Here is a 25,629-nt window from a genome sequence, read left to right on the forward strand (position 1 = left end):
TGTTTAATTGTTCACTATTTGAACAGGATCTATTTGGAATAAGAATTATTTTTTATTAGTCAAACATGACAACAATTGCAGTTTAAAATGATGCAAATGAGAAAAAGTTAAAACTTTTGAAACCCAAAATTTAATTATTTCAGCACAACAACTTTAACAAAAATAGAATAATATTAAAATTAAACATTTAACATGGTATATCCCTTCAAGCAAACACCTTTAAAAGGCAAACCCCAATAATCAACCAAACAAAATGATATTTTTTGGCAAAAAACTAACAACAGTTGTAAAGAATAATAACCTTTATCTTAATAATCTTTAAAAATTTAGTGACCAGTAGAAACAAACAAAAAAAGGCTTGTAATTTTTCAGTACACTTAGGCCAGAAGAATTAAAATAAGAAAAATAAAAGCTGCCAAGGAGTAAAATACATGGAGGTAAAGGAAATTCATTTGGCATCAATTAAAACTGACATGTTTGCATTCTTCCATATTATTCTGAACTGAAGCACTTGACAGGATGAAGTACACTCAAGACAGGTAAACAGTTACAGGGATGCCTCGTGAAAAAAGAAAAACTATGGTCATCAATTATAAGAGTTTGAATGTGTTTGTATGCAAAAACAGGATGCTCTAAAGCAGCGGTCCCCAACCTTTTTTGCGCCACGGACCGGTTTATGCCCGACAATATTTTCACGGACCGGCCTTTAAGGTGTCGCGGATAAATACAACAAAATAAAACTAGTACCGGTACCGAAAAAAAGAAGATTTATTCATAACACACATGAAAAGACCCAGGAAAACCGAGTTAATGATAAAAACGATAACAAAATAACGGTACCAAACGACTCACGGACCGGTACCGGTCCGAGGCCCGGGGGTTGGGGACTGCTGCACTAAAGATTTTTTACAGTATGTAACATATAGTGTACAGAATGAGGACACTGATAGAAATATCAAGCATGGAGGCAAAACTTTTCACACATCATAAGCATGTAAATTTTAAATACTGAATTCACACAATTTCTGTGTTTCTTTTTATTTATTTCAAATTAATGTTGTGCTGAAGACATTAAGACCGTTCCTTTGTGTCTCCCACTGTTCCACCTGCCACAGTAGAATCCAATTAAAAAGGTCAGTTTAATAAACTCAGGAGCATCCTCGGAGCAACAGCAAAATGGAGGCAAATGATTGTGTATTTTACAGTCCAATGGAGTAATCAGGAACAGCGTAAGCCACACTTGTGTAACGTTCGGATTTAGGCAGCTTCAGCGTAGGGAAAACCCAAGAAAGCAGCTATTATCAACACTCCCACGAGGCGTCACTGTCAGAGATTGTGAGTGCTTCTCAACAAGGATTAAAACTGAACGTTGTTCAGTCAAAATACATTCTTATTTCAGTGCTATTTTTAAACATATATTGTCAGTGCTCGCGTGCAAAATGAACACATTGAATTTCTGTGTTCATTTTCTGAGGCCAGCCTTGCTGAGTGTACGGATTACCATTTAAGATCAATGTAACACCAAAAGAAGACCCTTAATTTCTTTGTCTCAGCACAGAATCTACAGAGTAGACACTGGCAGTGAGTTACACCCACCAACACATTACACAGCCACAGAAAATACTAGTTTCTTCCCACTCCAAGCTACCTCTTCTTGAACTAAGATGAGTTCCCCTGCTGCTCCCGATAACAATAACCACCACCACTAAAGTAAAGACACTCGGCCCGCTCCGATCTGCAGCTGTTACCGCGAGGGCTCCAGCGATCCTGTGACCTGGAAGTTTATGCCGTCTCCTGGCAGCGGCGAGGGGATGAGAGGGCAGAGCCAGCAGATGTACCAACGCAGGCCCAGTGTGTGATGCAGATTGCCAAACAGTCCCAGGCTGTAGGGTCGGCGGGACGAATACCACTCCCTGGTGGTCTGACCACGAAACAGCAGGAAGAGATGGAAGAAGAAGAAGGAAGACACCAGCAGGAAACCCACTACGCATGTGTCTGCGATGAATGCGAAGGCAAAGGCACGCGCTGAGACCTGGCCTGGGGTGATGAGGAACAGCAGCACACATTAAATCACAGCAAGTGATGACAAATCCAGGCAAACTGAGGTCTGTGATTCATGTCATCACAATCAAATGAACCAATCAACCAGAGGCACGAAGACAGTATCAGTTTTACTTGAACAAAAACCCGCAGAGTTTCTAAAATACATACTAAAATATGTATTTCTGAATAATTTTAACTATTTTTTCTTAAGCCTTATTAGTCAGAGATGTAAAAATAATGGAGATGCACTAACTGCATATTTGGATGTGATACTGACATTTAGCTGATTTTAATTTTAGATTTTTGTTGTGGTTACTAAGATATGTGATCAGCAATGATACCAGTCAACAGTGGTAATATCAGCCAATACCAGGCAAAATCAGACTGCAATAAGGATACTTTTTCTTTAAGCAGAGATAACAGTATCCTCTTTTCTTCCGTTTTAATACATTATGTTCATTTAGCAACATCTATAAGTGCAAACAGATTTATCTGAGAAATTCAAATATGCCTCCCCTTATTCAATTTATCCTCATGATTGATAACATTCATACCAAGTAATATAAACTAGATCCAAAACTATTATTCATCAATTATCTGACCAAAAGAAAATCAAGCGGCAACTGTTTCTCAGTCATTTTTAAGCAAAAGGCCAAAAAGTTAGTATCACAGTAATAACATGCATGAGACACTGTGACAAACCGTATCGTACCTGAAACAAGCATGATCCAGGGTATGAGCAGCAGCAGGATGCTGTGTACTGTCACACCCTCCTTCAAGATGACAATGAAGACCTCTGCATTCATCAGGGTGGCGTACAGGAGCCCCGACCACATGAAAAACAAGCAGCTCAGGAAGTAGCGGTAATTGCGGAAGCCCACGCACTGGCCAAAAAAGACGCAGTGGTGATCCCGCCGCAGCACGCACACCTTGCAGTCGTAGCAGTGGGAACAGCGTGGAGGAGTGTGCGCTTCACATGTGTAACAGTACCTTTGAATAAGACAGACTTTTTTTTAATGTATGGTTATTAGTAAATCTATTTTATTGTTAGCATCAAAAATAAAGATTTTGTTGAGCCCCACGTTAATAATTCAAATGAAGACCCGCTTTGGAATAAAGTGTGAAGCAAACTTTCGATCTGGCAAAAAGCAAAAATCTCACTTCTTTGCTGTGGTTAAATTAATTATTTATGGTTCCCGGTCTTGCATTTTTCAGATTTGAGAAAACCTACAATCTGTTTCAGTTGTCAGCAGAGGTTATATTTCTTGTTAACATGCAGTACATGTTATGCAATGCTAAACTTTGTTATGTAATTCCCCCCCCCATCCCTTTTATTGCATTGCACAGTTGTAAGCAAAGATTTACTGCAAATTTAATCTGATCACTTCACTCAAACATAAACATCTCATCTCAGATCTCAGTCACAAATAATTTGTTCAAACTGTTGGAGGTCCAGCTGTTAGGATTCAGTGTTTTTACTAGCTTGTCTTTCTTTAAAGTCTAAAACAATATGTCAAGAAACTCTTGCCTTGCTTATACCTTATGCTGGGCAGGATAGGGAAGCATACAGGAAGTAGTTTTTCTGATTCGATGCTTTAGTTGCCCAGAACAAGATTTAAATGAAGATTTTTTTTCAAATCATGACGACAACAACAAACCCAAAGCCCACAAAGCAGGTAGACAGGTAGCAATATTATACATACGATGTCCTGTACATCATCAAATGTTCATTTCTAGAGCTGTTTAATCCTCACCTCCACCCTTGGCCGAGGACTTCTCCTCCCAGGAACACTCCCTTGATGCTGGGACTGGTTTTCATGAAGAGCAGGGCGTTCCAGCAGATGTTCCCCAACATGAAATACTGGGCCAGCAGGTGGATTAATTTCCATCGAGAGGACCACTGAGTCTTCTTCTGGTCTGGCTCCAGCGGAGCCTCCACCGACACCAGGTAACTCACCTCTCCGGTTATGGAGAAAACCAGGAACGTGTTAAGGACCACAGGGAGGTGGTGACACATCTTCTCCACCCTGCAAAACACCTTACTAGCTAAACTCGTCATGTTTTATTTGAAATTGCACCTAAAAGTGAATACGGATAGCGGAAGGAGTGCTTTGACCGACGCACAGCGGTAAACGTTGGCTAGCTTAACTAGCCTAAAACAATCTCAATTAGCCTCTCGCGTGAGATGAAGTCAAACACACGAAATTAAAAAAATGCCTTACGTGTCTTCCGGAAAGTTACAGTAGCGTAAGAAAATGAATGGTACCGTTTTAATCTTTAAAAGCCACTGACAAGCACGATCTCTGATTGTGGACCGAATCTCGTCTGCTAGTGGGTGTTACATGAAAATACATCCGCAATGCAACAATATACTTTGGTTCCACCTCTAACTTGCCATGGGCAAAACATAACTAAATTACTCTCCTTTAGCCCTTTATTTGTATATAATTTTGTTTAGAATTTTTTCTACGCCCCAAAATGTATTTCTGTGTGCCAGCAGGCACCATTTTGTGGTATATTTGCTTAAATCACAACCCTGTTTTGAAGAAAGAGATAAAACAAAGCAGCTTTTCCTCTTATTCGTTTGTTCAGTTTTGTAGCAGGTGTACTTTTTGCGACAGAACTGCAAAAATATTTATATTACTTCTGATTTGAAGGTGAATTAAATTTTCTCCAAGTCAGAGAAGCTCACCTTCGGCCCTGAGTATCACATGAATTTTTCATTATAGAAATTATAGACTAATTTCTAATTCTGTATATCCTGGTCACTCCCAATGAAAATCTGAGCATCTTCAACTGTGTCGCACTCTCACTGTCATCTTGTACATCATACCCTTCACTCTTGCTGCTATCTTTCGGTCCCAGATCACCCCTGACACTCATCTCTGCACACCCCACTTTGCCTGTACAGTCTTCTTCAACTCTTATGCAGTTTTCGTTGGTTTTGATGGTTGACCCCAGGTATTTAAACTCATCAGCCTTCACACCTCTACCTCTTGCAGCTTCAGTGTTACACATAGATGATTATAGATGGCATTCCATTGATGCCTGCTACATGCCCTCAAAATACCAGATATTAGGTATAAAAAAAATCGTTTTGATTATGTTATACTAAGGGCTCACACATTTGCATAAATACAAGTTCCAGTAACTTGGTTACCCACTTACCAATAAAGTTGACTTCGCTGCTGTTTAACCTCATTAGCATGTCGATATGTTGATTGGACAGGATGTCTTTGGTCCCTCCCCTGTTGAAACACAGCCTTTAATCCCTGGTAATCTCCTCATCTACTGAGAGCCCACAGTCATGGCTGCACCAGAGGAAAATTTGCTGTCTCTTGGGCGTCTGAACGGCTCAGAAAAAAACACTTTCACCAAAGAAAGACAATTCTGTGGAAATAAGAGGTTAGACCACCTAAATGGTACCATATTTGCAGAGAATGATGGATGATTTTGACTTTAAAATCTTTTAAACTCTTAAAAGGTGACATCATTTAAGTGTGTATGCAGTTTTTATATGAAAAGTAATGTTCACAGTCAAGACTAGTTTTATTGGCAAATCTAAGAAGCAGATGCTGCCATGTCATCTGGAAAGATGGGCTGTATGTAGATGGAAGGTGTGGCTTAGATTACCATCCTGCTGCTTCTTGACCTCTTTCTCTTACAGTGTTAACAAGCCGGTATTGTTGCAAGATGACCCTTCAGCTCTTCACAGTCAGGAACATCTGTAAGACATAAGACAGCAAGATGCTTTCTCAGTAAGTGTTTTTTAAACTCCAAGTTTTTATGTTTGTGTCCTATTCAAGAGTGATGCACCTGCAGCAACGCTGGCAGGAGCTGAAGGAAAGAGAGTACACAGCGCAGCAACAAAACAGGCAGCTGCTGCAGCAGTTTGAGAGAGCCCAGGACACACTGAAAGAGATGCTGGCCCGCAATGCTGCCATGAAAATGATTCGGGTGTGTAGACGTGCAGAAAAAAGACGCATTCGACACACTGGAAGAAATCTATTCTTTCCTCGCGAAGCTCTTAAAATAAACTATTGCTTTGACCCCTGCAGATGGAGTATGAGAGATACCTGGAGGAGAACTCCCCCCGCTGGCAGCAGCAACTTAAGGAGAAGAGACAGGCAGCTCAGAAGAAGGTACAAGTAATGCACAGCATGGCGAGCTGATTATTCACAAAGTTAAAGTGTGTGGTCAAAATGTAGAGCTGGTTCTGTATTTGCTGCTTTACTGGGAAGGTCTATTGGAACCATTTCAAAATAACTGTAGATTCCAGGATAACAAGTTTAATCAGTTGTACGTAACACAATTTATTCAGATTTATTCACTTTACTGAGATATTAAGGAACAATCCAGGAACCACAAAGGCTCAAGCCTTCCATGAACAGGAAAACTGCTGGTACACCAGCATCACTGTCCACAGTGAAGCTAATTTTACATTCCCATAGACTGAGAGGGCGCTGACCGAGAAAGAAGCCACTGCTACTAAATCAACAACTTCAAGCTGGACTAAAATTTGCAGCTCCCTACACAGAAAAGTCAAACCCCAAGGTTTTATAGTCAGACAAGACAAAGATCGATTTATGTCGACAATGACAACAGGTGTGTTTGGAGGAGTAAAGATGAGGCTTTCAAACTGAAGAAACTTCCAGGTGTAAAGCATGGTGGTGGTAGCATTATGCTCTGGGGCTGTTTTGCTGACACAGGTACTGGTGGATAACGTGGATAAAATAATTTAGAAGGATGCCCACGTCCAGATTCTTCAAAGAATCAATTTAAAGAATTGAACATGTAAGTAGTTGAAACTTGGACACAGTTAAGTGTTCCCAGCAGGACAATGATCCCAAATTAACATCAAAACTGGGTTTGGAATGGATAAGGCCAGCTAACATTAACCTTCTGGAATGGCCTTCCCAAAGCTGGACCTCAACCCTATTGAAAATGCATGGATGCTTGAAAGTTGAGTCAATGCCAGGAACCAACCAATTGAAATGAACTCTACCAATTCAGCAAAGAGGAGTGGTCAAATATCCAACAATAACTATGCCAGAAGCTTGCTGATTGCTGGTTCATCTAACCAGATATTAGTGGGGGCGTGCAAATTTATGCACCCAGTTCTTCTTTTTTCAAAGTCATTAAATATGTATGCTTTACAATCATTCCACCCAACAGTTCACAGAAATCATGAAACAATCAAAATGACAGTGACGTTCATGCCCATCATGAGTATATGTATATTTCTGATCACAGCTGTATTTGATAGAACTTTCAATGTTTCCACTTCCTCTCACCTCAAAATGACAAATGCAAGGAGATTAACAATAACCATGTTTAAGTCATTTTTCTTTATTTACAACTAATGCCGTGTCTTCCTGAGAGTGTATTAAAGAAACTGTTTCTTCAACAGAAAATGGACGACTATTTGAAGTCATGTTTAAAGAACACGGACGTGATGAAATCTTCTGCAGGTAAGCCTTTATGCTGTGGCTCACTTTAGGAAACGACTAGATCACATTTATTGTTCAGTGGTAATAATCTGGTCTCACGTGTTATTTTGAAGATTGAGGTGTCCACATATTTTATTTAAAGTCCTGTGTTAGTGTGACAAACACCAGTCTAACATGTATCCTTGTTTTCAGGTCCACCCACGGAGCCACAAAAAACTGCTACACCTCAAGGTTACACTGACTACAACCAAGATGGCTCCTCCCATCTTCCCCACACACGGTCCTCCTGGTTGAGCCGCAGTCAATCCCAGATAGCCAGATTTCCTACCAGAGTTCCACCCATCATTCCTCACCCATATCCGCTTTACTATCCCGCCTCCGCACCCGGACAGTACCATCATCCCTGGCCAAGGCAAGATCTACAAGGCAGGGCTTCCCTACAGCCTGACTACCCCTGGTACCTGCCTGCTGGTGCAACTGGAACTCCATCATACTCCGAGGCCCTGTGGGGCCAGCTTTATATGGAGGAGCCTTTACGTGACTCAAGGGTTTCGCAGACTGTAGGAGAGGAGGATAAAATGAGCAGAGTGCTGAGCTCACAGAGGGAGAGGAGTGTCAGAAGCAGCAGCAGTCGTTCGTCCCACGAGTTAGACGTTAAACCAGGTGAAAAGAGAATACATAAAAATAAATACTTTTCTTACATGAGACTTTGTGCGTATTCAGCATGTGTGTGGACTTGTGTTTTGTGTTCGTACATTCTGTATCCAGTCCGTCTGTCCAGCAGTCACAGTGAGAGCAGTGAGAGTGGCAGGGACTCCAGCAAAAAGGCGGGGAAGGAGGAGAAGGGAGGAAGAAAACAGCGTGTCTCTTCAGACAGAGAGAGATGCAGCCCTCAGGAGTAAGCAGCATTCTTGTAGATGTCACTTTGAATTCACTGGATCCCACTGATGTATCATCTCACCTAAGTTTCTTCCCTTCATGCTGCACCAGTCTATTAAATGTGTTCTGAATAACCTTCATCAGTACCCCCCTCAATTTATAGGCACATTTCTGTCTCCTTTTTTAAAAAAATGTAGTAGATTTATGTGTGTCCTGATCTTTCTGGTGCAACTACTTGCCTTTGATCACAGCACAGACAGAAGCTGCAGGAAAAGAGAGCACAGGAATGACAGTAAAGGTCAAACTGGCTGGAAATGAAGCTGGGGATAGTATTTGATGGCGTGTGGCAGTCATACTAACAACTTAGCACTAACCCACATTTTATAGAAAACATCACATTCTTGTTACCTCTTAATTTTATATAATTTTTAAGTTTTTAAAAATACATATTAGTTAAACGGCACATGCTGGAGAGGAGGTTACAAAAGATCAGAAACAAGTGTTCTCCTCTTGCTTTATTTCTTAATACTTACTACTGTTTTAGACAAGCAAATTCATTCATCCATTCTTCCATCTTTCAGGTTATCTGGGAATTCGAGTGCCATTTTCAGTCCCACAGTTGGAGTGGCCCAAAGTTCAGAAAGCAATGACTCGTCAGAGAAAAGCCTGAGGAGCAGTAGCAGAAGGACAAAGAAAACTGGGGATCTTTCTGTTCAATCACCAGGATCTCAGAAGGAGGCAGAGGAAAGGACTGTGAGTAAGGGAGGTGACTCCGAGATTCAGGACACTGGTGAGGAGTCAGGAAGTTTGAGTGAGACATACGAGGGTGAAAAAGCAGGGAATCAAAATCATGAAGAGAAAACAAACAGATGCAAAGAGTCAGGATCCCAGAAGGAGAAGGAATCAGAAAGTGACAGTGCAAAGAATAAAAATGATGATGCCGGTGAAGTAGAAGAGCAGGACAGTAGCAGCGCTGAGCAAAGCAGCACAGGAGAAAAAGTTAAAGATAAGACAGAGGAAAACCTGGAAGCTGAAGAAGACGGTGAAGAAAAAGAGAAGAGTCAAAAAGATAAAGAACAAGATGACTACGATATCAAACAAGGTGATGGTGCTTCTGCCAAGGACGCAACAGAGGAGGAAGCAGAGACATCTACAGATGATGAAATAGAGGAGCAGGGAGGTGAAGAACAGTCAATCAGGCTGAAGAACGAAGGCACTGAGAACAGAAAACAGGGTGCTGCCTCCTCTCAGGACGAAGAGGATGGAAGTGAAGGCAGTGAAGAAGAGGATGAGGACTCGAATCAACAGGAGGATGACAAAAGTGAGGAAGAGGAACACGGGAGTGAGGAAGATCAGATAGATTCAGACAACTGCATCGTCACACCACAAGAAAAGAGGTAAGATGGTGAAGGATTGAAATATTCCTCACAGACATCACAAAAATCTAATGCAATCCCCGTTTTTAGATCTACACAGATTATAACTGATGAGGCAGCTCAGGAACAGGAAGAGGGTAAAACAGGATCTGATAATGATGACTCAAACGAAGTCAGTGATGAAGATGATATTGAGAACCTTCTTGCGCCTCAAGAAGAAACACAGGAAAAGTAAGTACTCTTTCAACTGACTGACTTAAATTACAGTGTGAGATGTGCCACTCACTTTTCCTTTTGCTTTTAGAGAAAAGTATCTGAGAGCTGAAGAGAAGCCCAAAGGTACAGTATAACCAGTCATTACAGTAGCATTAGAAAGGCTGCAGGACTTTTGATTTATGCTCAATTTATTTTCCAGCAAGTTTTCCCAACATGGGAATTTTTCAAGTGGAGCATGACAAGTCGAAGACGGAGGACCCAAATGACTCTGATGAGTTCGATCATTTTTATGACTAAAGGTACTGCTGTGCAAGTTAAAAGAGACAAAACTGTATTTAAAATTAAGTACTGCAGAGTAGTGTTTTACAATATTGTATTAAAAACAGAAACAACAGGTTATTTAATAACTGTTTTATTTTTTCTTGTTTTAATTAAAGGCATTTTTGAATGTTACAATCTTAAACTGGAATACAGACATTACTCAGACTTCCCTGCAAACAAAATTATTTTCAATTTGAGCTACAAAAGCAACCGGATTTTTCAGCGTGTTACTTCCTCCTGTTAGAGGCACAGGAACATAAAAAAAACATCTGAACAACAATAAAACTCAATTGGAAGAGACAATGTTACAAAAGCTGTACAAAGGGCAACAATAATTTATTGAAAAAGAAATTATTGCTGCTGTATTTGACTGATAATCCATCAGTTATGAGCACAGTACACTTCAACATATTCAAGGTATAAAAATAAACCAATATACAAAAGAATTTTTTTTAAATGGTTTTCCATCAGCATGCCTGTAGCACAGCTGGTCCTGGTTAAACCAGCTCACTTCTGGTGACAATTAGAAGTGAGAGTCTGCACTCTTGTTAGATTTTCACCACCTGAGCAGTCAAACACGGGCTCTCCCTCTTCCCGTCTTCTGACTGAGGGCTGCGCTGGATGAGCAGCCGCCCGTACGTCCCGCCCACCTGGCCTTTGGTCAGCCGCCCAGGGTTGACACACACACAGCCAACCACGTCCTGAAGATGGGAGGGGATTTTAAATAACATAACACTCGTAAAAAACTCATCCAAAAAGAAAAAAAAAAAATTCACGTTTAAAAAAAAGAAGCAATAATTTTTCTGTTTTACTTTATATTATCAATGCAATGCCTGATGATTCTGCAATCAATTAGCTCAATAAATGTGTATATATAGGATGTCAAAGGGAAGACGAGTTGTTTACCTTTACAAAGTAGCGCATTTCAGAGGGAACAACAAGGACGTCGGGGGTGAGCGGCATTTGGCCGAAGCTCTGGAACTTCTCATAATCCATATTTACCTCGTCCGCAGGCGGATACAGTGGGTAGTAACTGGACATGAGAACATGGACACGATCACTAAATAATACGTGACCTCAAATAAATAAATAGATCTGAACTCCTTCAGGATTTACCTTCGCTGTGTGAGCATGTGCTTCAGTATGCGTGAGAATTTGTCTGAGCCGGTTCCACTGCAATGCAACACATCAATTTCAACTATGTACACTGATGACCTTCATTGGAAAACGTGAATAATTTAAGAAAACGGTCACACCTGTTCTTTATAAATCTGAATAAAATGTAACTCACTTTGGTGTTTCTGATCTTGACTGCAACCTTGATGTCAGAATTTGGTGCAAATTAGAAAACAGCCTTACTCACCAGCTGATTTCCTCTGGACCCATGTGGATGAGGATGTCAGTTGATGTCAAGCCAATAGTCACACCGTCAATCAGCAGGGTGCAGGGGTCAGGGACCAGGGTGACACGCTGCAAAGCATGAAGACAAACATTATATAACCTGAGAGCATGACATCTCTAGGACGGAAGACAAACAATGCTACACTATTAAAATAAGGTTTGCCACGAGTGCTCAGAAATCTGCTGCATGTGCTCATCAGCATGCAACAACAGTGTCTAACCTGGGCCTGTTCTTTGTTGATGTGGGGCAGGCTGAATGGAGGCTGTGGGTAGATGAAATGGTGGTGGATGTCTCTCTGAGAAGGCACAAACACCAGCTGACAGCCAACACTGGATTAAAGAAAACGAGAAAACACGAGGCTTCATTGTGGTAAAGAAAATCTGATTTGAACAGGTGAAAAGCATAGTTTAAAAAAAACAAAAGACAAAAACAAACCTCGAATCGTTACAGTGTGACTGATCTCTCTCTTAACTTGCTTGTATAATGTGATAACATAGTTTATGCACAAATAAATGTAATTAAATGCAGCAACAAGAAAGACAATTTTCATGTGCAATTGCAATTGCATGCAGGTTACGTCGCAGGGTTTCAGATGGGGTTGCAGCTAAATGTCCTTAAGGCACAGATTTAAAACAAAAGCGAAAAAACCTCCTGCTACTTTTGGAAAATTGCAGAAAAGGTCACACATGGATCCTGAATTCAACATTACAAAGGAAGTGACATGGATAGGGGGATTTCCAAAGCTGTCTGACTCTGAGCTTTGATTAGACAACACATACCTTCTGGTCCCATCCACAATGCTTTCAATGCATCTGTTGAAAATGTTCTCAAAAGTCTCAGTCACCTGGGCTTTCTATTTAAGAAACACATGAAGATGACAAAGAATGAACAAACAAACATATATGTTGATTAAAATGAATTCACACTGCAAATTTGGATACATTTCCAGACCCAATAACACTGAAACTAATCATTTTATTTGTGGGTTAAGTGTTATATCTTGAAGGATAACACAGAAGTTTTATTCAGCAAGTGATACCTATTAGTTTTTGTCGACACACATATCCCTTTTAAAGCATTTTGATTTGATTTTTTAACCTTTACATTTTATTTTGACTGATCGTTAAATAAAGTCCTGTTCAGGAGTTTAGAATTGTTCCTTATGAATGGTCGTCCTTTTAAAAACTGTTCACTTATCTATTGGACCACATGCTTTAAAGAGGAAACTTGACCCATTGTTATCATTGTGATATTTTGACTCAGGCTCTCGGTTTTTGTTTTTTTGTTGTGTGTGTGATGCGCAACAAAATTTACGTGCAAAAATGCGCATGAAATGTTTCCTCTTGTGGTGTACACACTCAAAATCAAGAAAAACACGGTCTCTGTCACACTGACCTCAATCTGTTCATGTTTGGAATCCACAAATGGGCCCAGCTGGAGAAGAGAAACAAGAAATAGGAAAACCAGACAAAACAGAGTCATGGGAGGACTGTCTCCCTCATAATACACTCCTGACAGTGTACATGTGAGCTTTAGTGGAAATTCTGTCATGGATAGTGTCTGTTTTATGATGGAACAACAAGGGAGACTGTACCAGCAGGCAGACATCAGGACGATCCCTGACAATAACATTGATTAAGTCCAGCAGGGGGTCAAAGGTCAGACTGTCAGAGGGAGTGTACGGTCCACAGGCCACCAGTACATTCAGTGGCTCTGCAACAAATGAAGAGTGTGGAGTGTAAGAAGATGGCTTTAAGTTCCAAGCTAAATCTGAAAAATTGATCAAAATAAAAGACAGATCTTACCTTCATCTGTCTCCATTTTCATGTTAGAACTGTAGAACGGCAGAGGAACAGCCTAAAAGCACAACACCATTACAAAAGGTTTCACAAACAGGCAAAAAGTGTTAAAGCCTAAAACTTATAACTGACCTCATAGAATTTGGAAGCCACCAGTTTTCTTCCTGTAGTGTTCATTCCCTCCATCACCACCACCTAAAAAAACAGAATAGAAGCATTTAGATAAATGTTTTCTTACATGTGGGTTTGTTGGAAAGAGCTGCAAAAACATAAAGCTACATGCTTCTGCTGATAAAAGGTTTCCTATAATTCTGAAAGTTTATTTTTATGAGAGGAAAAACTGTCAGAGCTCTCGGTCAGACACTGGGTCAGTCTCAAGCCCATGTCCTTGGCATGCTCTGTTACTCTTGGTGGCCATATAACCTGCTGCACATAAGCTCAGTGCACAGGCAAAGGAGAAACCACCGACTGGTCATTAGGAAGGACCTCATCAGCGTACCCATTTCTAGTTTCATCTGTCAAAGTAAGATATTTTCTTCAGCTCACCTGACCAGGAAAAAGAGAATACTCTTTAAGCTCCGATAGGTCAACAGGTACTTGCTGACCGCCTTGTTCTGGTCCGGCCTCTAGCAGAACCGACTGTGCATTCAGTTTGCCGTTACTGTCACAGCAAATCTGTCCTAGCACAGTTATACTGTCCTGCAGGGAAGAAGACGCAAACCCAAGAAAGAAGTTAACTTTTAATCAAACAAATACATTTAACAGACTTAAGCAGGTTTGATTTTACTCTTCAATATATATGATTTTAAGAGGAAAAAGAATTCAGTGATGTAACGTAACATTTTATCGCAACCTACTATTATTTAATAATTTATTGTTTAAGCAGTGGGGATGAATCTTTAATTTAAAAGTTTTCTGAAGGTGTCATCTCTTCTGTACCTGGGCAGGCAGAGAGACGGGGGAGAACTCCTCAATGCTGAAGTGAGTCCTGAGTCCTTCTCCTAGCTCCTCAATCTTCTCTGTCAACACTGGGAAAGACCCAGGAAAAAAAAAATATTATCCAAAGGTTCTGGAGTATATTCATTTAGTGATTTTACACTCAAACATACAGGAAATCTTTAATCAAGTGTGTGCAACTATGTACCGTTTCGAACATCTCGCAGCCTCTGGAACATGTATTTGTAGCTGCTGTTAAGGGAATCTTCCGGTCCTTCCAATATCTCAACTTGGACGCCTGCACCTGGGTCTTTCCTGCCCACCCAACGGGTGCCCTGCACAGCCCCAAATGTGACCACCACCTCCCCCTTTCCTCCCCGCTGGCTGTACTTCTGTGAGGGTGTCGCACTTCCAAAGAGAGAAGGGGAGGTCACTTAAAGTGACAGTGATGCAAATACAAAAGTTTATCTTTAAAAAAGTTACTAGTGACAAAAATAAAGCTTTCTTTTTTAACTTTAACACAACCAGAGAGCATAATTTTCATGTTTTCAAAAAAAATCAGAGCAGCATGGGGTGGAGAGTACTTGGGAGAGAAGCTGGCTGGAGACAGCAGTATGCTCGGGCTGGCCATCGGAGCTGCAGTTCTCTTTGAACGAGGATGCTCTGGTGTCGTCAGAGGTCGTTTCTGAGAGCCCTGTACCGACAGGAACAAACACAGTCAGGATCTTGTCTGTCTACATAGACTCAAACTTACTCTGCGGGAGACCCACGAGTCACATCTAGCTTATCTTAGCTTTTAAAGGAATATCAACAAAAAAACCCAAAACATAAATGGATACACTTTTTTTTTAAAGTTATGAAAATGTATTTCTTTTGTTCAGATTAGATAATGCTCTGCTGCTGACAAGCAAGAAGTGTTTGGTTACCTTAGCAGGAGTAGAGTAAGAATCTAAGAGATCCTCCTCCTCTTCCTCAGCTTTTATTCTGATTCATTTTGTCAAAGTCTATGACTCAACAGCAACATTAGCAGACACAAATCAAAGAAAACACATGACTCCACACAGTGCAGATGGACGGGTCTTTACGCTGAAGCATCAGTGTGAAGGATACAAATCATCCATCCTGCTAATGTCTCTCATTCTACTGGATGCTTCTTCCTTCCGGGAGGTTTTTCTGGATTTGCTCTTCTTGTTCAAAACCTGCAAGATGACAAACATGCTGCATTTATAAGGAGTAGAGAATGACTACATTGTTGCATATTTAATAAGTAATTTGTAATGCATGTTAAAATCTGTGGTCCTGTTACCTCATGTTCAAACTGCTCCAGAGTGTCCATGGTGAGCTTCACCCCTTGTTTTGTGGCGCTATAGGCAACCCACTCATGCAGTATCTCGGATGTCTGCAGTCTGTTACAAATACACTGCTCCACCACTGAATGGAGGATATATGAGGGAAAACAACCAAGGATTTAATCTGAGTGTCTGAGAAAATACTAGAAGCAAGTACAGTGTGAATTAATTTTGTGGGACACAACTTGCAGTGAATAATTACTGTTCTTGATCTTTAAAAATGGCTTAGTAAATATAAAAGACGTATCAATGAAATCAAAACAAAAAAAAGCTGATTTCTAATTTACTTGACTTGTGAAAGTAAGTTATCAAGAAGAAAAATGCTATTTTAGTTAAAAGCTTTAACTAACAAAAGCGCATTGACATCGGTATATAAATATTATGACTGATGACAACAGCTTAAACTACATGTCACAACACTACATTACTGCTATCCTGCGTATGGTAGAGTCCTCGATGATTACAGTGATAATACACTTAGCTTCTTTGCTAGCACACTCTCCTGTGTAAAGCCTCAATCCATATGAGAAAAACGGTCATCTTAGTTAGCAACTTACTTTTGTCGAGGACGGAATCATCCTGATAGGGTATATCGAATATTTCCAGCTCAGCCTTTAAGCTCTCTGTAGTTACTAGCGACATGGTTTTATGATATACAGTTATTACGTTGTGGAAAACGTGAAAAGCTCCAATGTTGTGATGATAGCTGCTAACGTTAGCTTTACTCTTACTTCGCGACAATGCCGCTGACCCTAGTTTTTTTTTTTTTTAACTACACGGCTTCTAAATACTACCTACAGGCGGTTAGCTGTTAGACAGTACAAACGAAATAATAATGGTCGACCTGATGCCTGTTTCATTTTACCGCGAAAAAGCGCTGTTCGTGTTGGCGGCCGGAATATGCGTCACATTCGTAACAATAATAAACGGAAGTTGGCGGTCCCACAAAAATAAAAGCCTGTCCTGGTAACTTGGTTGTTTCAAACTTTAGCAGTGTCCCACTTCAGAAGCAGAAAAACGCAAATGCCCCACAGTTCATCCAATCAACAATTAAAAACAAAGGACGCACGAATTCTATCTGAATAATGGTCAGACAAATGGCAACTAACTCTTATCTATTTATACTTATTTAATCATCTGGTTATCTGCTCCATAGTTTGGGAATCACTGGATAACATATGTGTACAGTTTAACTATTGGATAGCACTGGTCTGGGTACCACAATTCTCAGATCTTTTTATAGGTGTGCAGTGTGTGTTACTGATACTGCTCTGCTGCTGGCAGGAAGTCTCTGGAGTGGACAATTGTGTCCTTGCAGAAGATCAGCAGCAGCAGCCTGTCATTGATTAAAGATATCTACATCAGCAGGGCTACCAGTATCAAAAAGGACTCTTTAAACCCATGGACTTTTTACCCCCTCACCTCACAAAGTGCAGCATCAGTGCCAAAACAACAAGGCTGGGAAACGGCTTCTTCCCAGACCTGTCACACTCACAATCACTGCTACACACTAACATTTTTTGTCCATGCACACATTAGGAACTTGTTACGATACACAATAACAGGTTACGCAAAACAGACTCATTCTTGCAATAACTCCTATTGTCTGTTTTTATATCTATCAAAACTCGTTTGCACTCTAGAAACAACTGCACTGTAAACAACTGCATAAATCAGATAAGAATGCGAAAAATTGCATCCTTACCGATTTATATCCTTAACTTAATTATATGATCGTTAACGTCTTGTTTTTCTAAATTTAGATAATATTCCAAATTGTATTACCTGTTTAGTTGTTCATATGACTCTTCTTCTGCATAAAATGATCCCTATGAGTGCCACCTACTCCAATCAGAAATGATATAAGATAATGATAATATAGTGACCAAATTCTTTAAAGAATACAACAGTAAAATGCAAAACTATTAGAAATAAGACAGGAAATTAATTCAGCAGATAATTGTTAATCTTGCATTTAGCACACAAAGTGGTAAAATAAACATTTGAACTCCAGTTAATTATTTTAATGCTGTTGTTTATTTCTAATAGGATGGATGCATGTTAGAGCTCTGAAACTTTACATTTTACAAATTTTAAATATTCAAACTTACTGGAACATAGCCAAAAGATGTGAAAATCACTTTTGTTTGCCACCAGATCAAAGTGAAATTGATTATATTGATTGCACAGTTCTTGGTGATGAATGCCAATGTTTCACGGATGAGTATCTGAACTGGGGCTTTTTCAGGGTCCAATCTTGTCAGTTTAGGGAGATATCTCAACAACAGATACTCATTAAAGATCCGGTGGGCATTCTTCTGGCTATCTGTGACAAATACAAAGGTATCACTGCCTCTGATTTTAGGGCTTTTTTTCCAGGTTACCATGGTGATGTAGGTAAAAAGAGAGGCACTTTTATCACACTGAAAACTCTGACTTTAAACTTGTAATAGCCCACTAAACCTTCCTGTTAAACCCCTGTGTTTCACTCAAATAATGTATATTTGGTACTCCAGCACTACGTGATGTCACCTCACATCCTAAATAGATATATGCTACAGACGTTTTTCTATGGGTATAACATTGATAAGAAAAACTGAGATCAATTTGAGCCTTGGAATATTATTACAAAAATAAACTGGTGCAACCAAGCTATAACAACAACTGTGCTTTTAAAATTATGGATTAAACAGATGTTGCTTTTGGCAGCACAACTGGTGCACTTTAAATTTTTTAAACACATTCAAACCCTCTTCTGCCGCCTCCGCAGCATTTAACCATAACAGAACTCTTAAGATAAACACAGAGATTCTCAGATTTCTGCTGTGGTGGGCTCATCGTGTACAGGATGTACTTCCATCTGTTAAAACAATGACATTGCATCAGATTGTGGTTCAGTGTAAGAGGTACAGTGGTAATGAGGAGCTGCTATAGGAATTGGGTGGTGCTGGCGGAAAGCAAGCGTCTCACTCACCTTAGTAGAAAAGCACTTGGCCCTGGGAACGAATTTCCATGATGTCACTCTCCACAGTGATTCACGGAGGGAGGCTGCCAACTCATGTGTATCATGTACCTGACAAACACAAACCTAACAAGTTGTCAACGCCTCTGAATACAGTATTCAGTTTCTGCATCACACCATGAGACAGGCAGTTTTTCCACACCTTCATGCGGTTCAGACAGGCATTTCTGAAGTCCATGCTACTGCTGCTGCTCACGATGCTCATGGACGAACTGAGAATCACCTCAGCAGCTGCGTGCAGCTTTTCTTGTTGCTTAAGGACACACACAAACATACACAATTACTTTTTTCTGGTGCCGATAAGTGTTAGAAATGAATATAAAACAACCATCACAATCTACCTGAGTATAGGGTTGTGCTTAATTGCATAACCAATTCAATCCATAGTGAGTGAAAAGAGAGAAAAGATGTCAATGATCAAAATTGTTGCTGATTCATTTTCTGTTAATGGACTGTAATAGTTATCATTAGAGGACTAAAAACTCTAAGTAAAAGAAGTAGGATACTTAGTGTGCTTGTGCATGTGCGTGTATGTGTTTGTCATGCCTTTTTTCTGTGATTTTGCGATTTCAGTGTGTTCTTCAGCTCAGTCTGCACGGCTGCTACGACGGCCTGCCTGTTGTTGTTCAGAATGTCCTCCAGGTGGAGCTCTATCAACACCTCGGTGGCTGAATGATCAACAATTTGCATGTTTGCATTGGAAAACTGAAAGAAAGGCTGCCTACAGTGTAGGGTTTTGTGACTGTACATGCTGCTGCGGTTCCTCACCCATAAGATCAGTGAGCTGGGAGGTGAAGGGGTCACTATGCTGTAAGAAGAAGAAAAGCAGGAGACTCTGCTGCACTGTGGGAAGACTTGATTCCTGCTCTGGATCATCCCAGCTGTCTTTCTCTACTGTGTACACAGTACCGCCGCTATACACAAGATCTGCAGGGGATGTTGAAACATTTATGCCAAAGTAAAGAAAATAATAAGATGGATACAGTGGGAGTTACTTGAGATAAGAATTTTAAGAAGAAAACAGAGTGTTTGCATGAAGCCACACATGGGTTACAACCAGCATGACATGTATCTAACATGCTGGCAATTAAAGACACACCTCTGGGTTGGGCAGATAATTGTAAGGGCATTTATTTATTTATTGCAGCCTTTTATGTCAGCATTAAAAAATAACATGTCAAACGTGTCTCTTTTCATGCCAAATCAAACTTCTTAAATAAAATAAATGATGATGGAAGATGGTCAGAGACAGCGTGAAGCAGGATGGATTACGGGGTGTTTTCAGGTTTCACTGTGTGAATGTGAATGGGCAGGGTATTGCTGATTAATACAGACTGTCGGTTTTGTTTGTAGTTATGATTTATTGTATACAAAGGGGGAAACACTTATTGTGAAAGAGCAGTTTCTGATAAAAGGGCCGTATTTTGACTGTTATCACTACATGAGTGCGTTTAATCAAACTGCTCCAGTCTGCTCTGTGTGCAAAACAGTGACCGTTAAGTCTTTTTAAAATGTAGCTTCCAGACTGATGTGTTTCTTTTTGATAGCTCTCTTTAGGGTAAGGCTTTAAATACCTGCTGCTACTACTTAAAATAAAATCTAAATGACTAAATGGTTAATAAAGACTTAAATTAGGCTCATTTTACTAGACTGCTGTCTGGACGCAAGAAGATAGTTTGGTCTTTTTTAGAGAAGAGCGTCCTGCTTGTTAGGTACTCATTGACAGGAGAAACCATATAATATTTACAAGACTACTACTCTGTAATTCAAATGATCTTATAAACTATTCAAATATGCCATATACAACTAATTTGCAAAATACATGTTGGAAAACTATAATGCTGCTGCCTCTATGTCCATCAGTTTGGTCCAAATTTAAACCCGAAAAACTTGACGGATTGCTCTAAAAGGTTTTGGTAACTCTGATGGGACAGACTTTTTTGTGCATGGCACTGGCAGTCTTGTGGATGTGTCTTCTCAACTGCTGAATATTTTGCAACAAAACAGGTCCTGTTCTCAAGATGATAGATTTGTAGGAACTCTGGTTGTCCTGTCTTTTTATCTAGCACTGTCATCAAGTCAAACATTCAGTCTGCACGTTGCGCACAGTTCACATTCCACATGCTTTCTACACTGTCACTGTGACAATATCAATGAAACGAAAATGAAACACTGCTCATCCCAAAAGCTATTAGCATGAAAAATTATGTAAATACTTCTGAAAAAAAAAGGAAAAAACCTTTTAAGTATATTACTGTAATAAAGCACAGTTATTCATGGGAAACAGACAGTTAGGTCAAACCCTTTCTCCACAACTGAAATCGCTGCTATGAGAATATTTTGTGGTGCGACTGGAGCACTAAATCTTGTATTGGAAATAAATTTCAAGTGCAAATTAGTTGCAGATGAACCCCATTCTCATGAGGCAGGTTTTTAGAGTGCAGGGAAAACCACTGTGTTGTGACAGAAAGTAAATTCTGTAGTCCATTTTCTTTTAGTGCTTAATGCTTTTGTTTATGTTTTCTGTTCTGCGTCCATTGTTCCGTTTGGTTTTGCCTCTCCCATTCAAATGTCGGCCTTATGAGGTCCATAAAAGTCTTAATTAGCAGCCTCAGGCTTGGGCTCATTCTCTCATAAACCCACGCAGGTGGTTGAAATGAGTTTTCTTCAACAAAGGTAACAAATCCAAGTTCTAATTGTTTCAATGTCTTAATATCCCGTAAGGACAGGATTAACTGTTCCGGACTTTGGACCTACATCAGGTTCGTTTTACACTCTTTTTATTGGGAAATCAAACCTCTCAGCAAAAAGAGGTAAAATACACCCTGAACATCAGAACATGCTGTTCCCAGCAGTGATTACCTTTGAAAGAAGAGCAGTAAAGTCTATCTAGTCCCAGCTCTTGACAGTCCAGAACAGCTGGAAGTTTTTGAAAGAAGCCAGAGGGGCCATTGACAGGAATGTTACTGGGGTTGTATACCAACACATGGAAACATGTTAAGGAAGACTAATCCAAATCAGATGCCCCAAATGAGTCAGGCCCTTGTCTGAATTTCCCCTCGTATTCAATTCCTTTGCCTACCATGACAGGAAATGAGACTGTGTGGTACAGATGTATGATAAGACATGAAAAGGATATTTGTATGTGAGTAAGTTCTGTTGTCACATTGGGGTATGGCAGCAGACAGGGGGTCAGGAGTGCAACCACCTGAACACTCAGATCCCCAAAGAGGCCCTGCTCCATGGTTTGTGGTGGGATGCTGAGGGGCAACCTGCCTCCTATAGCAGGGTGTCCTCTCACACACCAGCACCCTTTCTTCACACACCACGGAGGCCTTTAAATTCAAGGGGACAAGAGAAAATCAGACAGATCAATAGGAGGCAGTTATTTTGGTCAAATCTTTAAAAGCGGCATTACTGACGGTGCAGAACAGGTGACGTCCAGGGTCAGTAACAGTTGGTCCGCCAGTGCAACTCTTCTCTTGAACTTTACACTGCAATAATATGATTATGTCAGCAATTCATAAAACAGAGACGGATATTTCCATTCCTTTGTAATTTATAATCCAGACTCCACTCAAGAGGGTTTAGCACAGCCAGCCTTTTGTCTCGTTTTTATCTTTTTACTCCAAGACAAACCACTCAAGGCAATTACAATGATCTACTGCAATACTCTTTTGCTTGAACTTTTTTATATTAAACTTACTCAAAAATAACTAGCTAAATTCTGTTTATAAAGTGACATCCTTAATGAACTTAAAAACAAAGTCATTAATTGTGAGATGTTAAACAAGAGGGAGAAGCTATGATATACATCGATGCACTTGTACCTCAGTTCCCGCAGTGAGGTCTCCCCGTTGATTTTGAGTTTGAGGTGGATTTGTATCTATGAAAAATAAGAAAGATGTAAACTTTTTTTGCTTGAAGCCTAACATGTGACTCGAGATGGGGAAACAGATCTGTTCATACCCCGGCATTAGCCAAAGAGAATGTGCGCAGGAATGCCTCTATATGGGCTTGCCACTCTGAAGTGCAATGTCTTGTGTCTTTTACCTGTACGTTGCAAGATATGTTAAAACAACATGTGACTCACACTACTTGCGTTACAACTGAAAGACAAGGAAAAAATAAATGCATGTCAGAATTCATCTGGGTTGTTTTTCTACCTGAAAAGATAGAAGCAATCTGAGGGAACCATACAGATCTGTGAAGGCACTCAGCTCCTCAGGGTCAGGCTCATTACATGGCCACACACAGGGAAACATGCTCTCTTTCAAACTGGCAAGGACTGATGTAGCAAGAAGAGAGGCGATGTAGTGCACGGAGGTTCCAGTTATGTGTACATGTCTATATTTGTGTATACATACCAGGTTGGAGGGCTTCCATTTGAATCCCTGCACACCAGGGGCCAGCCGCTGCAACTGTGCAATTAACTAGATCAATACAACAAAACATTAGCCTTTGTTCCAAGAGCTGCTGGGACAACTAGCTTCCTGTTAGTTATCTTTATACTGCAGTAAATTTACATGAAGGCACTAACAGTAATTGTACAGTAATAAATTATTTTGTTTTCATGCCTCAAGGTAACCAATTAATCATCTGTTGATGAAATGATCTTCACCATACTTTGGAGATTAAATTAATTTATGTAGACACTTAATATTTACGACATAATTTGTAGCTTTAATTGATACAATAAAAATCTATTGAAGTTTTATTTTAGGTTAGTTTCCACTCATCTACCTAGGCTACCCTAGACCCACCACTTTGTTAGGTACACCTTCTTAGTACTGGGTTGGACCCCCTTCTGCCTTCAAAGCTGCTTTAATTCATTCTTTGATGGTCAATAGGTAGTAAGGATCCCAAAGTCTGCCAAGAAAATATCCCCCCACACCAGTGAACCACCAGCAGCCTGACCTGATGATACAAGACTGGATGAATTTGTGCTTTCACGTTGTTTACATTAAATTGTGACCGTAACATCCAAGTATTCCACGATGAATTGTGACTCATCAGACCAGGCATCTTTTCCAATCTTCTATTTTCTAATACTGGTTAGGCTGTTTGTTTTGTAGCCTCATTTCTACAAAACATCCGCACTCTGTGTGGTCTACTGTGGCTGTAGCCCATCTGCTTCAAGGTTGGGCAAGAGAACTGCCACTCATCTCATATTTTCCTCTTTTTGGACCATTTTCAGTAAACCATAGAGATGACTGTGTGGGAAAATACCAGCAGTTCAGCAGAAATACTCAGACCAGCCCCTTGGGCATCAACATGCATGCCAACGCATTGTTTTTATCCCTATTCTGAGGCTCAGTTTGAACTTCAGCATAGTCATCTTGACCATGTTTACTTACCTAAACAAATTCAACTGCTACCATTTGATTGCCGATCAGATATTTTATAAGAAGCTGAATGTGTCCCTAATAAAATGACCTGTAGATATTAAAATACTGTATTTTTCTAATATATAGTGTGTATCAAAAATAACCCCATTTATCCAAAGACATTGTCATTTCAATATTTGATCAAACCCCACCTTAATCCTCATTTATCTCCCTGTTATACCTCTTTTACTGCTCATTTGGTGTTATAGCAATCTCAGCTGCTTTGACTCACCAGTGCAGTTCAGCTTTTGCGTAGAAACTCCTGTGTCAGTCCACAAAAGCAACAAAAGTCCTCCTCCTGTCCTTAAACAAAGCTTTTGCCTTTGCTTTCCCATTAGCATGAGCAAACGCAGCACCTGGAGAGGCCATTTGAAAAAACAAACTCCTAGCTTAGCATGCTAACGCTACTTGCTAGTTAGCATTAGCTAGTAATTTGCTCTCTAAATCTCTAAATCTCTTTATCCATTTTCTTTTCTACCATGAATCAAGAATAGCTATTACTTAAAAAAATTACCTGTTGCATTTCTTTCAGCATTTTCAGTTGTTGCCTTTGTGCTAAATCAGCACCCTAACCTATATTTAACATAAACTTTTGTTCCGTGTAATTAGGCTGTTGACTCATACCAATCCAGGAAAGCATCTGTATGTAATTTGAAAATGATTTATTATTTATTAGTTGTTTAAAATATTTGACACAATCATAATAATATTAATAATATTAATAATAATAATAATAATAATAGTAATAATAATATTTTTACATAGTTTTGAACATGGTTTTTATTGGTATGTATTGTATTGCTAACTGTTTTATCACTTACTATTTAGTTTTAATGAAAAGTGATGATGACTTGATAATTTATATGTAAGCATATAATAGGCAGTAGTTTAAAAAGTATGTTTTTGAACATTTAAAATTGATCTTAAAAAATGTCTATATATTTAGGCATATTAGATCATAAGAAAATTTCTCCGTTTTTTCCCCTACATTTGTTACACTTAACTGTTTCAGATCATTAATCAAATACTAGTAATAGAAAAAGATAACCTGATTAAATACGCCACACTGTTTAAATGATTATTTCATTTATTATAAAAGCTATCCAAATCCATCTGGTCCTATGTGAAAAAAGATAAGTGCAGTGTAAATCTGTTCAGTGGTTGTTCTGTCCTTGGCAGCAAGAACGACAATCAAGTAACTGGAAATGAGTCTTTCACATCACTGGGGAGGAGTTTTTGGCTACTCTTCTTTGCAGAATTATTTTACCCCGGTCAAATTGGAGGGTTTGTTTTCTATTCTTTTTATGCAGTCCTGCGTTTGTTAGTTTTAGGTCAGACGTAATGGGACTCAAACCCTTTAAAAAATTATTTAAGTTTGATTAAGTTGTCTTATCAGTCAACAGATTATTTCCCCAAAGTTTTGCAGTTCTTGAGTCATCGATGCACTCT

General features: G+C 39.7%; 4 protein-coding genes across 7 annotated transcripts; 1 reads left to right on the forward strand and 3 right to left on the reverse strand.

The window, feature by feature from the left end:
• Positions 1-1,249: 1,249 nt before the first annotated feature.
• On the reverse strand, positions 1,250-4,403 carry zdhhc24 (zDHHC palmitoyltransferase 24). 2 transcript variants are annotated; one of them, XM_019365527.2, is made up of 4 exons: positions 4,310-4,395; positions 3,798-4,070; positions 2,756-3,033; positions 1,250-2,037 (listed from the first exon to the last, which is right to left on the reverse strand). In XM_019365527.2, the coding sequence occupies exons 2-4, from the start codon at positions 4,058-4,060 to the stop codon at positions 1,745-1,747; spliced, it is 834 nt and encodes a 277-aa protein (XP_019221072.1). In that variant the 5' UTR covers positions 4,061-4,070; positions 4,310-4,395; the 3' UTR covers positions 1,250-1,744. The 2 variants fall into 2 exon arrangements, with proteins under 2 accessions (XP_019221072.1, XP_019221065.1); XM_019365520.2 differs by having other exon boundaries at positions 3,798-4,403.
• Positions 3,905-10,598, forward strand: LOC102076456 (eukaryotic translation initiation factor 5B). Its single transcript, XM_019365513.2, has 12 exons — positions 3,905-3,991; positions 5,340-5,448; positions 5,711-5,770; positions 5,850-6,000; positions 6,102-6,185; positions 7,454-7,514; positions 7,686-8,156; positions 8,262-8,391; positions 8,954-9,769; positions 9,839-9,979; positions 10,053-10,087; positions 10,164-10,598. The coding sequence occupies exons 2-12, from the start codon at positions 5,351-5,353 to the stop codon at positions 10,259-10,261; spliced, it is 2,145 nt and encodes a 714-aa protein (XP_019221058.1). The 5' UTR covers positions 3,905-3,991; positions 5,340-5,350; the 3' UTR covers positions 10,262-10,598.
• On the reverse strand, positions 10,361-16,679 carry pola2 (polymerase (DNA directed), alpha 2). Its single transcript, XM_003444594.5, has 18 exons — positions 16,329-16,679; positions 15,729-15,853; positions 15,533-15,621; positions 15,349-15,406; positions 15,007-15,116; positions 14,631-14,830; positions 14,426-14,514; positions 14,033-14,185; positions 13,619-13,681; positions 13,493-13,544; positions 13,282-13,400; positions 13,083-13,121; positions 12,467-12,540; positions 11,908-12,016; positions 11,649-11,755; positions 11,402-11,458; positions 11,192-11,318; positions 10,361-10,986 (listed from the first exon to the last, which is right to left on the reverse strand). The coding sequence occupies exons 1-18, from the start codon at positions 16,411-16,413 to the stop codon at positions 10,834-10,836; spliced, it is 1,809 nt and encodes a 602-aa protein (XP_003444642.1). The 5' UTR covers positions 16,414-16,679; the 3' UTR covers positions 10,361-10,833.
• top6bl (TOP6B like initiator of meiotic double strand breaks) lies at positions 16,528-24,824 on the reverse strand. Of its 3 annotated transcripts, none has more exons than XM_013270973.2 (14): positions 24,695-24,824; positions 24,413-24,536; positions 23,161-23,226; positions 22,960-23,081; positions 22,763-22,846; positions 22,624-22,679; positions 22,216-22,287; positions 21,933-22,128; positions 21,656-21,767; positions 19,562-19,720; positions 19,340-19,461; positions 18,936-19,046; positions 18,746-18,859; positions 16,528-18,631 (listed from the first exon to the last, which is right to left on the reverse strand). In XM_013270973.2, exons 1-14 carry the CDS (start codon positions 24,713-24,715, stop codon positions 18,584-18,586), a joined length of 1,407 nt encoding a protein of 468 aa, XP_013126427.1. In that variant the 5' UTR covers positions 24,716-24,824; the 3' UTR covers positions 16,528-18,583. The 3 variants fall into 3 exon arrangements, with proteins under 3 accessions (XP_013126427.1, XP_005467621.1, XP_013126426.1); XM_005467564.2 differs by having other exon boundaries at positions 18,746-18,844; positions 21,656-21,779; XM_013270972.2 differs by having other exon boundaries at positions 21,656-21,779.
• Between the last annotated feature and the right edge of the window lie 805 nt (positions 24,825-25,629).

Source organism: Oreochromis niloticus, linkage group LG2, assembly GCF_001858045.2.
Source record: "Oreochromis niloticus isolate F11D_XX linkage group LG2, O_niloticus_UMD_NMBU, whole genome shotgun sequence".
Lineage (NCBI taxonomy): Eukaryota > Metazoa > Chordata > Actinopteri > Cichliformes > Cichlidae > Oreochromis > Oreochromis niloticus.

Excerpts from the sequence above, each read along its gene's own strand:
- LOC102076456 (XM_019365513.2), top strand. The coding sequence starts at position 5,351 with ATGGCTGCACCAGAGGAAAATTTGCTGTCTCTTGGGCGTCTGAACGGC. Across the intron at positions 7,515-7,685 it reads CGTGATGAAATCTTCTGCAG|GTCCACCCACGGAGCCACAA; the intron begins GTAAGCCTTTAT and ends CCTTGTTTTCAG. Across the intron at positions 8,392-8,953 it reads GAGAGATGCAGCCCTCAGGA|GTTATCTGGGAATTCGAGTG; the intron begins GTAAGCAGCATT and ends TCCATCTTTCAG.
- top6bl (XM_013270972.2), bottom strand. The coding sequence starts at position 24,715 with ATGCTGAAAGAAATGCAACAG. Across the intron at positions 22,288-22,623 it reads ACCTCACTGCGGGAACTGAG|TGTAAAGTTCAAGAGAAGAG; the intron begins GTACAAGTGCAT and ends ATATTATTGCAG. Across the intron at positions 19,721-21,655 it reads TTACTGCTCTTCTTTCAAAG|ATCTTGTGTATAGCGGCGGT; the intron begins GTAATCACTGCT and ends CATCCCCTGCAG.
- pola2 (XM_003444594.5), bottom strand. The coding sequence starts at position 16,413 with ATGTCGCTAGTAACTACAGAGAGCTTAAAGGCTGAGCTGGAAATATTC. Across the intron at positions 15,622-15,728 it reads TGGAGCAGTTTGAACATGAG|GTTTTGAACAAGAAGAGCAA; the intron begins GTAACAGGACCA and ends GTCATCTTGCAG. Across the intron at positions 12,017-12,466 it reads ATTGTGGATGGGACCAGAAG|TGTTGGCTGTCAGCTGGTGT; the intron begins GTATGTGTTGTC and ends TCTTTAATCCAG.
- zdhhc24 (XM_019365520.2), bottom strand. The coding sequence starts at position 4,102 with ATGACGAGTTTAGCTAGTAAGGTGTTTTGCAGGGTGGAGAAGATGTGT. Across the intron at positions 3,034-3,797 it reads GTCCTCGGCCAAGGGTGGAG|GTACTGTTACACATGTGAAG; the intron begins GTGAGGATTAAA and ends TCTTATTCAAAG. Across the intron at positions 2,038-2,755 it reads CTGGATCATGCTTGTTTCAG|GCCAGGTCTCAGCGCGTGCC; the intron begins GTACGATACGGT and ends TCATCACCCCAG.